Source organism: Nelumbo lutea, chromosome 6 (assembly GCF_056320005.1).
Source record: "Nelumbo lutea isolate HS-2025 chromosome 6, American lotus-T2T, whole genome shotgun sequence".
NCBI lineage: Eukaryota > Viridiplantae > Streptophyta > Magnoliopsida > Proteales > Nelumbonaceae > Nelumbo > Nelumbo lutea.
The window spans coordinates 24,331,140-24,344,275 of NC_142689.1; the positions used below are offsets into that span (position 1 = coordinate 24,331,140).

Below are 13,136 nucleotides of genomic sequence, written 5' to 3' on the forward strand. Positions count from 1 at the left end.
TATTTCAAAACCGCTTATGGGTCATTCGGTTGCAACAGGTTCAGCATGAGTAACTGAAGATTTTTGTATATATGGAAGGTGGTGGATTCAAATTGTTATATTTGAATTGCTGGGGCTGCCAGATATGGGCAACAGATTGTCCCCATTTCTCTGTTTTATTTTGAAAATTTGAAGAATAATAAAGGGTAAAATAGTTTTTTTGTCTTTATGTTAATGGGCGTTAACGGTAAGAGAAGTATTAATCAGTTGTAAGAAATAGTAGGGATAGCATTAGTCAAATTTTAAACAGTAAGGGTACACTTAGTCAATTAGCTAAACCATAAGGGTTGTTTAAGAAATTTACCCCAAAAGCTTCATTTGACTTTGGAGGTTGTGGGATCAATTGAACATATGCATCCATGCAGGTTTGTATTTTGTAGTAGTTTGTGGGCCTTTAATGGGCTCAAAAGAAGAAAAAAAAAATGAACCAAACAAATTTGGTTCAGCTCGATTGAATCAAATAGTCAAATCAAAATATCGGTTTGAACTGAACTGAATCAAACTGACCGAAAGTACACCCCTATTTCCTCTCCTATCTGACATTAGTGTTCGAAGGCCACTGTTCTCTAGCTTTTCTCCGATTGAGAATGCCCTGTTTTCACATTTCACCATAAATGTGCTTCTAGCAAAGGAGAGCAACATGTTGCATGTGAAATGAACTAGAGGAATGAACACGTAGGAATGGCAATGGGGCGGGGATCATATTCATTGTCTTCAACTTCATTTTTGTAATAAATCCCAACCCCTAATCCTGATTCCCATCGGAGATAAAAGTTGTCATCCATCCCCAATCCCCAATGGGGACGGGTTCCCTACGAGGACCGAAATTCATGATTTTTTTTAGTTAACAATATTTATTAATAATAAATCTCTCCATTGTACTCACACATGGGTAGTGCTATAAATCGAGTTGTGTTGTACATAGGTCAGACTCGTCACTATAGCATGCAAATCGTGCCGTGCATGACCATACCCTCAAGTCATGCTAGGCTTGCAGGTTGGCATGACACAACATGTATGAATGGCAACAAGTGGGGTGGACCGAGTTTTGCCTACCCCGTACTTGACCTCGAATTAAAATTACACACACCATACGTACCTCGAACCCCGATGGGGCTAAAAATCCTAACCCCATCCCCATCCCCACGGGGAATGAGATCCCTGACTTTGCCTCGCCCCGCCCCAGTGATTCTTATATACTATTGTATATTATGTAATATTATATAATATATAATATTATATATATATATATATATATGTGTGTGTGTGTGTGTGTGTGTGTGTGTTATGTTATGTTATGTTATATAATATAGTCAGGGCAGGGGTGGGGTTTGGGTGGACAAATACCTACCCCGATCGGGGCGGGGTCCATGGATACGAGTCAAATTGCCGTTTCTAACTATATATAGATATATAATTTTATTTTCAATTTTATTATGCGATTTTATTCTAATTGTATTGTACCTTTTTTAATTTAATTTTTAAATTTTCACTATTTTTCAACTTGAAAAAATGCCTATCATGGCCTAGCTCGACCTGTAGCCTAGTTCAGTCTGTAGCATGGCCCAAGTCGACGTAGACTCTTGCCATGGGCCATGCTGGGTTAGACCTGTTAAGGATCCCATAAGAGGTAGGCATGGCCCATGTAGGCCCGTGGGTCGGCATGACACTATCCGCTAAAGCATAGACGGCCCGCAAGTCGATTTACACCTCTACACATGGGGGAATGATATGAAAGTCAGGCCATGTTGGTTCTAAGGTTCCTAGAGGGTGCAACTTGATTGGATCATGATTTGATCTAATCCAAACTCGATCTTATTTTTGTCAATTTTGGATTACCCTCAATTGGATGTTCATATTGGACCAAATAATCAGATTCGATTGAAAATTGAATCACATTCGGATCACACCCTATTGGATCCGAAAGGAATCAATTCGACCCAACCAATATATATATTTACTTATAAAAATGACATATATTTATATGATAAAAATAGTTGAAAATACTTGTATTTTTTATTTTTTTATATATAAATTTATTTCTATGTTTTTTTTTCTTTTAGTAATTTATTATTTTTTTCATAGTTCAAAACAAATTGGACCGAACTCGAATGCCCAATATCCTTAACAGATTCAAATTCAAATCGTCATATGTGAGATATAACTGAATCTTCGAATCGGATTGGATAGATATGTTTGCATTCCTCGTTGTTTTATGAAGTAAAAAGCAATGTGGGGAGCCCTAGTGGGTATCACATGTGGGGCCATTGAAATGTGTTATAGTTTCAAACATTTTGAAAATACAATACGTCGTCAAGTGAAAGAAAATACCTACTAATGTTCTAATGGTCTCTTGACACTCATAGAGGAGCTACTTAATTAGTTGCTTTAAAAGAAGAAAACAATAATAAAAAGTTGAACAATTGCAATTGGTAGAGACGCATTGGATCCTCATTAATGGCGAAGATGCAATGGAAAAAAGGTAACACTTCAAAAGAGACAGTGGTAAATTAAAGGGAGAATGACGGTTCAGCCAATGTCAGAATTTTTAGGCCCAAAGTACACTTGAGGTAGGTGTTAGCTCGGAATTGATGTCAATTCAAAGGCTGGCATTGGTGTATAGAGTGGGGGTATTTGACATTTTGAATGTTTATAGTTCTGCAGTAGAAATCATAAATCTACAATGGGCCTGTCCGTAATTTTTCATAAACTAAAATCATTAATTAGGCTTGTTACTCTTTTAAGAACAAGCAAAAATTCAAATAATAGAAAACAAAAAGATAAATATGTTTGCTGAAAGGAGAGATGTGTTGTCATGGCACCTCTTGTATTATTATTACTATTAGTAGTGGGGACCCGTTCAATGCATGAGATTTATGAAAAGGTGAAATAATGGAAACTGATAATTATATTAATAATTTTATTATTCTTTATTTTAGTAATTCATTATAAAAATAATTTAATGATTTAGATAAATTATATTAATAAACTTTAACAAAAATAATAAATTATTGCTAATTACTCAATAAATAAATGTTTTTTTTCAATTTATCTGTTAATGTTTTATTTTATTTCATTAATCATTAAATGTTATAATTAAATTAATCTATACATTAACTTTTTTAGTCATAATTAAATTAATATAAGTCCAAACTCAGGGTGTAATACTTTGAAACAAATCCTTGTCCCCATCCTCGGTTGGGTATCATTATCAATTCCCATCCCAACCAAGGCAATATCCATCGTCAACCCCATTAGGTCGAGGAAGTTGAGTACTCAATGGGATGGGAAACATTGCTATCCCTATTCACATTAGAATCCTATTAATTGGTTAATTGTCATAAAACTATATTTTGAAACCTAATAAATAAAATTAGAATTTAGTAAATCTTTATCTAGCAAGTATTAAAAATTAAGAAATTAATAAAAATTAGTAGTTTATAAAATAATAATAAAAAGTAAAAAATATTAAAAATAATAAAATAAGTCATTTTCATTTCATATAAAAACTATAAAATTTAATTAAAATATCAAAACTAATAATGACCTAATAATAAATGTCTTAAGACTACTTAGGGATGATCATTTATAACTTAACCTAAACTTGGCTAAACCAACAAATTTTTTGGCTCAAGCAATTATTTTCTTATGAGCTAGATCTATCTTAGATCTACACCAACCCTACACAATGTAAATGGTAGGATTATGAATGGTTTGGATTCATATTTGAACCAATTGCATCCACATTCGCATTTGATTATGAAATCTAAATCCACATTTTGCATATGATTATTATGTTGGGTTTTGGATCATCTTCACCTTTAATCTGCAACCACCTTATTTGTGTTTAAAATGACAACAAAATTAAAAAGCTTTAAAAAACTAATTATTTTTAAAGCATATATACAATAAATGTATATAAATATAAAATATTATATTTATCAATTATAAACTTTATATAGTTATACATAATTATTGGATTTTGACTGCTCTTGTTTGGTTCATTTGGAGTTTGAATTGGAATCAACTAACAATTTTAATATCAATATCTTAGTATTTATAATGAATAATTAATATTAATATTTTTATTTTATTATTTATTTATTACTTAGTTAGTAGTAATATTAATATTAATATTCTCCTGCCACAAAATATATTGTATTAATATTTTACTTATACATCACCCATTCTCTCTTTTTAATAATATATAAATTCTATCTCTCCCTTTCTCATCAATACTCTCCTTTAATTATCTCTCATTTGTAATATAGTATATATCTCTCTAATAATATAATATCTTGGTAATAGTGTGCAATTTTAAATATTAATGATATACAATTTTATTAACGACAACAATTATTATTTTATATTTTCAAAACAAAAAGAAAATAAGAAAAATGGTTATCCCTAAGTATAAATTTCTTAACCTTTAATGGTTGCTAGATAAAAACTTGCTAACTTTTAATATTTGTATCAACTTTAGTCATTTTTACTAATTAATTATTATAGTTATTAGGTTTAAAATTATGTATAAATTATTATTATTATTATTATTATTATTATTATTATCATCATCATCATCATCATCATCATCATTTTTATTTTTATTGTAAATTGTGTATCGCACATTACGGGTTTCTAAATATACTCATTTAACTTGTCTTATTTGTACAAGTCATAAAACATGTTCTACATTTTAAAATTTCATTAATTTTTTAATGGGTCTTCTATTTTATATAAGTCTCTTGTACAGTATGGGCACTATGCACAATAAAGTTCTCAATTCATAAAAATGATTATTTTTAACAATATTATTAATTAATTAATTATAAATATATTAACATAAAGTTATCTAATACGATAAAAATAATAAACATAACAAAATACAGCATTAGAACACATATTCTATTTGCAATATATCAAACACATATTTAAATCATAATATCATTAAAGCTATCAAATAATATTTTTTGTATTTAAATTTCTTATTTTTATTAGTGTTTATTAAGTCTAGTTTTTAAGTGGAATTGAGATGTTTTTAAGTTTATTAATGGAATTTTATTTAAATTTCTTATTATTAAGTTTGATTTTTATTAGCGTTTTTAATTTTTACTAAGCTTAGTGGATTTTTAAATTAATAAATTTTAAAATAATATTTACCTATTTATATTATTTTACTTATTAATGTTTTATTTTATAATGTTGTATTACTAACCCTCTCTCTCTCTCTCTCTCACGCACAGAGACACTGAGTGTGCAACTTTATTAATATAATAAAAATAGGCAATGATTACTTTTTTATAATCTTAAAACAAATGAAAGTAAGAAAATATGCAAAAAAAAAAAGATAAAATAGATAAAAAACTTATATCAAATGAGAGAATGCTAACATGGACTTTCCAATTATATATATATATATATATATATATATATATAAAGAGAGATTGTTATTATTAAAAATGTATCTAAAAGGATCTCAACTATATCTAGTTCAAGATGATTGGAAATTTAACAAAATCTCACCCCACCTGACCCAATGCCTCCCAATTATGTGTGGATTTGAACCGAGTTACTCAGATATTTGGCTAATCAAGCTCAACTCACCCAAAAAACACGAGGCTTGAGCTAATCAAGTTACTCGAATATTTGGTTAATCTAGCTTGAGTCAAAAACTTATACGTTCAAGCTCAGCTTGGCTCGAGCTTGATTGTGATCCACACTTCCTATAAAAAAATTGTATGTATAAAAATTAAAATTATACATATAAAAATAAAAAAAGTATGCATAGAAAATTGTTTATCATTATACATATAATAAATTAAGAATACTATATGTAATATTAGCTTGATTAGGCTCAAGCTTGCTTTAAAGTTTGGTTTAGACCACGCCAAATTGAACATTTCACAAATTGAGCAACAACTCATGAAAAACTTGATTTCTATTCACCTAAGGATGGAACTCAGATTGCCTTTGGCGGTATCAATTTTGATTTTTTTTTGTTGCTTTGGTTAATAATGAATCACTGTATTATTTTTTGTTGGTAAATAATTTCAAATTTAAATTCATACATGGATACCATTTGCGGGACTCATCATTTGCATAATTGAATAACTGAACCACCCACAATGTTTATTTTTTGAAGAGCTACACAATGGGGGATAGCCCATCCCCTCCATCCAGGTGCATGCAGGATTTCAATCAAGTCTTGGCTATGACCAACATAAGAATTTACCAACCAGTTGATTGGCACATTGAAAGATGTTTCCAATGCATGCTGAAATGTGCATGTTGTCACGGGGTTAGGCAACAAGGCCTTGTGCAGTGCTCGATGGGGTCGAGTAAACCTATGAATATAAACAGCAATACACAAAAGGTAACAAGAAGGCACACGAATTAGTCAAAAGACACTTTGTATTGCATTAACTGTTGGTAATCACAAGTATACAATTTAATATCAAGAGGATCTCGTGCTTAACCTTTATACGCTCTTGATTCACTTGACTACCTACCTCATCTTAAAGAGTACATTAAATTTTTGGAGGGAGTGACAAAAAGAAATATCAAAATGGTGAAAGAATCACTTTGTGACAATGTGGGAGTGAAGATGTGATCTATCAAGGCGTTCATCCAACAGTTGCCGTAAGAGACGAAATCACACCGTGCGCCCCAAACGCCCCACAGGGGCGCGATGTGAAGTCCTAATGATTTTCCCCAAGAAGTCGTAATGTTTTCTCCGCACAGCGCGCACCACAGAACATCCAAACCGTGTATTGAGAACATCCTCAATGACAAAAACGGGAGATGCCCGATGCATGCTGAGGTGCATGGGGCCTGTGAGGCGCAAATGTGATCTCTCGTTTGGCAGATTGGCATCCGAGGTCAATCGGTCAGACCATCCGCCGGACTTTTGAACACCAGCAAAGCTATTGGTACGAGTTTAATTCCGTAAATTAGTTCATGACGTTAATCATCCACAAAAAAAGGACCAGAAAAATAGGTTCTCTCATTATTCATTATAGACGGTGCTGGATGTACCCCATGACTGCAAACCCGTGCGGCTAGCATTAACGTGCTAATGTTCAGAAAACAGTACCTGTAGCTGTAAGCCTCTGTAGTCTGCACTTCATGTAGATCCAACAAGTCCATTCAGATCCCTAACTAGCAATTCATTCAATACCAGCTCCGCGCTCTCGGAACTCTGCCTTCTGAAGTTCCAACTCTCAACTTCTCTCTTCTCCTGTTCATTTTTCGTTTGTATCTGAAAATTGATAATCGTCCTTCTAACTGGCTCCCGTCGCAAGGTTACAGGGAGAAGAATGGAAAAAACGAGATGGTTTTGGGTTTGGGTGATCACTTCTCTCTTCTTCAGACTCGTTCTGATATATTTCCCTGAAAATCTCAATTTGGGTTTTCGCCCAGAAGTCGCTACACCTCTTACTAGTCTCCGTCGCTGTAAACATTCTTTATCTCTCTATAAATCCCACACATGTTCTTTCTCTTTTGAAATAGCATCTTTAAACCATGTTTTAGGGTTTTATTATGCTCGAATTCATTGTTCATGGTTGAATTGCGGCTCAGAGTGTCTTGTTTCATTCATCTGCAGTGGCTGAAGGTTACTGGTTGAAACAGTCATCCATGTCTCCTTACGCAGGTAAGTTTTATTTGCTTTTAATTAACTCAATGTTGCTTTAATTGAGTTAATTAAAAGCAACTCAATGTTTGTTTAATTGCCAAAAGATGCTGCTTTCATTATTCTCCCTTCTTTCTATTGGCATCAAGCAGAGTGATTTCCTCTATTCTGCAGGGTCTATGTACCACGGCTCTCCTATGCTGCTGTCCATTCTCGGACCTTTGACTGTTAAAAGGTAATGCTGGTTATGTCTACTAGCATGGCTTTGACTGGAGCAGTCTCTGCTCATCGTGTTCTGAAATATAGAAATAGTATTACATTTTTCCTCTCTTGCATTCTCCCAATTGCTTAAAATCCTTTAAAATACATAATTAGTTTTAATCCTCCTTTTTTTCCGGATGGTGCAGAATTGAAGGCCAACCAAGCCATCTAATGTGCAGGTGATGTTTTTGATTCACTAGCTGCATTTATTTATTTTTCTGCAAAATCAACTTTTTTTTATTTTATTTTATTTTTAGTTTTAGGTGAATTGAAAGCCAACCAAGCCATCTGTTGTTTTATTTTTAGTTGTTAACCTAGATGACCTAACATTAAATTCAACATATTTGCTTGTGTTTTGCCCTTGTTGATTATATATCTTCATGGCCCTCTAATACTATTGAACATAAAGCCCAACATTTTTATATACATATTTTGCTCCAATGGTTTTACCATTTGGGAAATAACTGGCACAGCGTATTAGGTAACGTGATCTACTTGCTTCAGTGATGCTGTGCTCCTATTTCCTGGCTTCCCCATGTCAAGGTTTTAAACTTTGTTGAAATTTTGACCACCACTGGAACTGAATACATATAGAAATTGACATATTTAGAGGGTTAACTGAGAGAGGCCAAGCATTTTTCTGAAAATGTCAACATTTTGAAAAGGAAATTTGTTTTGGAGGAGAATGAAACTTAATACCTTGCATCATGATGACCTGAATTCTCTAGGAAAATTATTAATCATATTAAGAGCAACCAACGGGTTTGCACATTGTTTTGCCTGAAATCTCTTAGAAGGTAAGATATCTCTTCTCAAAAGGATTTGTATTTTTAATGAAAAAAGGAAAAAAAAAAACATAGTTATTTTTCTTAGTGTTCTGTAAAAGGAAGTTACACAGAGAATCCCCAGTTCTTAATTCATATTTCATGTCTCATAAAGGGTTGAAAGGCCTACTACCCACTGCCATTGAGGTCTCTTAGATTAAAGAATGGAGATAATAGTGGTTTTACTCTGATGACCAATTAATAGTCTTTGGACCTTGTGTTCTCGGGGTCTTTTGGTCTTGGTCCCCAAAGTGTGTTCTGGCTTTGACATTCTTGATATCATTTGTCTTTTATTGATCAGGGAAAAAACGGAAGGCGTAGTGTGTGAATATTTTATTTCAACAGAAGGCAGTTATAGCTTCATATATCTCTGTTTCAAGGGAATTTTATGTTTCTTATGTTTTAAAGTTGGCACTCTATAAATTTCTTTAGTCGAGATGTTAATTTCAAGACCTTTTGCATACAGCTTGTTGTTTGTGGTTGCAGATTTGGTGACAGCAATGCTCATCCGTGCAACTGGTCAGACTCTACAGTTGGCATACAGTCAGAGTTTGAGATCACTAAACCTTGTAAGCTTGTTAGAAAGTTCAGGTAAGTTTGAATTCAATGAGAGCAATATTTCTTCCTTATCCTCACAAGTCACAAATCTGCCTTTCAAGGAAGTCTGTTCTTCTTCTTCTTCTTCTTCTTCTTCGTCTTCTTCTTAATCTTAATATACTACTAACCCCCACGAAAAAGGGAGAAAAAAAGAGAATGCACTGCCTTCTAGAAGTCTTAAGGGCCATTTCATAATAACTGAATGACTTAATGCTTTGTCTTTTAGTGGAAGCTTAGGTGACTAGCTGACAAGGTGCTGTCTGCCACCTAACCTTGTGTTGGCACCTTGAAAATTATGATGTTCAGGAAATGGGTGTCGCAGAAATGCATGTTAAGGGGATGAGTAGGAAAACCAGAAAGTATAGGATCAGAAAGGAACTTCTTCATAGGACATAGGACTAGGAGTATCTCTGATAGGTGATTAAATGAGGTAAAGAAGACTAAATGGTTTGGGCATGTGCAGAGAAAGCTGTCTACAGCACTTGTGAGAAGAAGTTATTTGTTACAAGTTGAAGGGGCTAGAAGAGCTAGGGGTAGACGGTAGACCAAGAAGGACATGGGTTGAAGTAGCAAAAAATGATTTAAGAGATCATAGTTTAGCAACGGGTGTGGCACTAAATGGGATGGAATTGCAGAATAGGATTCATGTAACCAACCCTATATAATTAGGACAAGGCTTAGATGATGTTGTTGAACTATGAGTTATCTTCTTTAGTTTTTTTTTTTTAATATCAGATTTGCCTCTTTAATTAATCTATATTGACTCTGAATAAATTGCTTATATGTTATGGCTTCATATGGACTACGAATAAAACTGCACAATCTTTTACATTTATAATCTACAAGTGTTTTAAAAATTTTCAGTATTGCTGGATTGGCAAGTACTTTTGTCTTTTTTGTACCAAATACTGTTCTGTTATTATATCATATTTAAATGAAGTGGTTTGATTTGTTTCGTTTATTAATTGGTTTATTGCACTAATCTTGTGATACTCAGAGACTCTTTCTGCGGGGGATATTGCTGCTCTTGTATACTTATGGAATCCTTTGACAATAATAACATGTGTTGGTTCTTCCACATCTCCCATTGAAAACTTGTTGATCGTTCTGTCTCTCTATGGAGCATGTTTACGTAAGAAGCTAGCAAACTCTTTCGAAGTATATCTATTGTTTATATTAGTTTTCTGTAGCTGTTGCAGTCTTGCCAGACCATTCCAACAGTTTACATCTATCTTTCTCAGAGTTTGTTTTATTGTTCTTTTTTTGATAAGTAACTCAAAGAATTTATTGATTAAAAAAAAGGGTAGCATGAATAAGGGGAATTCTACTAAACAATGAGTTTGTGTGACTCTTGGAAACTTTGTCCCACATACATGGTGGAACGCATGAAAAGACACACTCAAGGTTGGACATTTCTTTTGATAGGTCCTACTTTGTTTGTAAGGAAAAAAATTTAAAGAGTTGCACAAACTCATTTACTAGCATTTCTCTACAAATAAACTACCTTCTCAATTGATAAAATACCCTACCTTCTCAAAACTAAAGGGAGGGAAAGTAGAAAATAAGCAATAGGAACCAAAGCAACTAGTAAAAAATATAAAGAGACAAAAAATATGAAAAAAAGAGTACAAATATGACTGCCTAGGGAGGGATGAACCACATTATAGCTCAGACCTCTCTATGGGTTTTTGAGGAGTTTCATAGGAGAGGAATTATTAATCTGGGGGTGAACTCCACTTTCCTTGCTCTGATTCCCCAAAAGAAAGAAACCTCACACCCAAGGGATTTTAGACCAATTAGTTTGGTCAATATCTTGTACAAAATCATTGCAAAGGTGTTATCTTTGAGATTGAAGAAGGTATTGCCAGACTTAATGAACAAAATCAGGGTGCCTTTGTGAGTGGAAGACAGATTACAGATCAAATCCTCATTGCCAATGAGAGTGTGGAGAGTTTCAAGAAGGATAAAAAGAAGGGGGTGGTCTGTAAACTGGATTTAGAGAAGGCATATGACATGGTGGATTGGGAATTTTTGAGGAAAGTCATGACCAAATCGGGGTTTGGGGCTAGATGGTGTAAATGGATCACAGGGTATGTTTGGAATTGTCATTACTCATTACTAGTGAATGGGACAGTGGTAGATTTTTTCCCAGCCACTAGGGGTATAAGATAGGGTGACCCCCTATCCCCTTTTCTATTCTTACTTGTTGCTGATGTGCTGGGAAGGTTGATTCATAGAGCATACTCTAGGGGTCTCATTAGAGGATGGAGGCTTGGTAGGGAGGACATCCCACTCACTCACTTATAGTTTGCTGATGATACGATATTGTTTTGTGAAGGAGGTAATGTGAGGTTCATCGGGAATTTGAAATTAGTGATTCAACTTTTTGAGCAAATGTCAAACCTGAAAGTGAACTTCCGGGAAGAGTTGTGTAGCGAGTGTGAATATGGAGGAGGGAAAGGTTAGGGAGAATGCATAAGTGCTTGGGTGTGAAGTCTTAGATTGGCCTTTGAGTTATTTAGATTTGCCCCTAGGTGATAATCCCAAGAGAGAGAGTTTTTGGAGCCCGGTGGTGGAGAGATTTGAAAAAAGGCTTGCTTCTTAGAAAAAGAATTATCTCTCCCTTGGTGGAAGGATTACACTGATCAAGGCCACGCTAGCAAACTTAGCCATTTATTTCCTTTCAGTGTTCAAAAGTCCAGTGAAGGTTTCCAGTAGGTTGGAGAGATTAATGAGAGATTTCCTTTGGGAGCCGGGAGAGGAGAAGAGGGACCATAGAGTTAGCTGGAAAATGGTGACCAGGAGTAAAGCTTGTGGAGGTTTGGGGCTCAGGAATATCGGGAAAAGGAACTTGACCCTCTTGGGAAAGTGGTTGTGGAGGTTTCCTTTGGAGCAGGAGAAGCTATGGACTAGAATAGTGACAAGCATACATGAGATGGAGCAAAATGGATGGGATGCTGAAATCAGAGCAATGTCCACAAGCAATTTGTAGAGAACACTGATGTGGTCCCCACTGTGTTCGTATGTCAGCATATTTATGTTAGTTATGTTAGTGTTAGTTGGTAGTTATTTCAGCTTTATTATTAGTTTATTTTCCATGTAAGCAATAAGGGCAATTCAACCCTTTTACAATTAGTCAGCATATATAAATATTAAGAGTGAGTCGGCTGATGTTAAGACCAACCCTCTCTCTTTTCAAAAATCTCTTCATGTGCTTCTTCTCTTCTCACCTCTCTTCTTCTTCCCTTCTACAATTTCTTCATTCTTTTTCTTTTGAATTCAAGACTGATGGTAGTCTTGATCGACTGCTTGGTATCGGAGCCGACCTAGGAGCCCTTATGTTAGTCTAATTAGATTGACTTAATGAGAATCTCCTAGGTTTAGAAGTTTTTCAACAAAGGAGGATCGACTAATTCTTGGAGGTTACTAGTAGTGTGCGACTGCTACTAAGAAGATTGTAGAAGGCTGGGAGAGTTCCAGTAGTTAGGAAGAATAAAAAAAGGCTTTGGATCCTTAAGATTAGGGTTTTGCATCAGACAGAAGGTGGTGGTCAGAGATTTTCTTTCATAAAGTATGCTTTTTTCTTGACAATAACTTTGAAAAAAATAATCTTGGTTTATTCTGAGAGGTGTGGCTGGAAAATCTGTGTTTTTCCTTTAGGGTTTTGAGAGAAAACCCTAAAATTCAGAACTGTTGTTGGTTTCAGATCAGATTTTGAACTGGTTTCATTCAGAATTTTGTTTTCTTTGTTCTTTGGAAGACCTAGGCTGACTGTTATCAGTTGT

At 34.2% G+C, this 13,136-nt stretch overlaps 1 protein-coding gene across 2 annotated transcripts in view; it reads left to right on the plus strand.

The window, feature by feature from the left end:
- Nucleotides 1–7,142: 7,142 nt before the first annotated feature.
- The window catches only part of LOC148847990 (uncharacterized), a 51,047-nt gene continuing 45,053 nt past the window's right edge, over nt 7,143–13,136 (plus strand). For both annotated transcript variants that reach the window (XM_088949940.1, XM_088949941.1), the window contains exons 1-6: nt 7,143–7,491; nt 7,643–7,690; nt 7,844–7,904; nt 8,077–8,109; nt 9,221–9,345; nt 10,349–10,483. In XM_088949940.1, the coding sequence (XP_088806066.1) occupies nt 7,356–7,491; nt 7,643–7,690; nt 7,844–7,904; nt 8,077–8,109; nt 9,221–9,345; nt 10,349–10,483 (538 nt within the window). In that variant the 5' untranslated portion in view covers nt 7,143–7,355. The remainder of the gene's footprint in view (nt 7,492–7,642; nt 7,691–7,843; nt 7,905–8,076; nt 8,110–9,220; nt 9,346–10,348; nt 10,484–13,136) is intronic.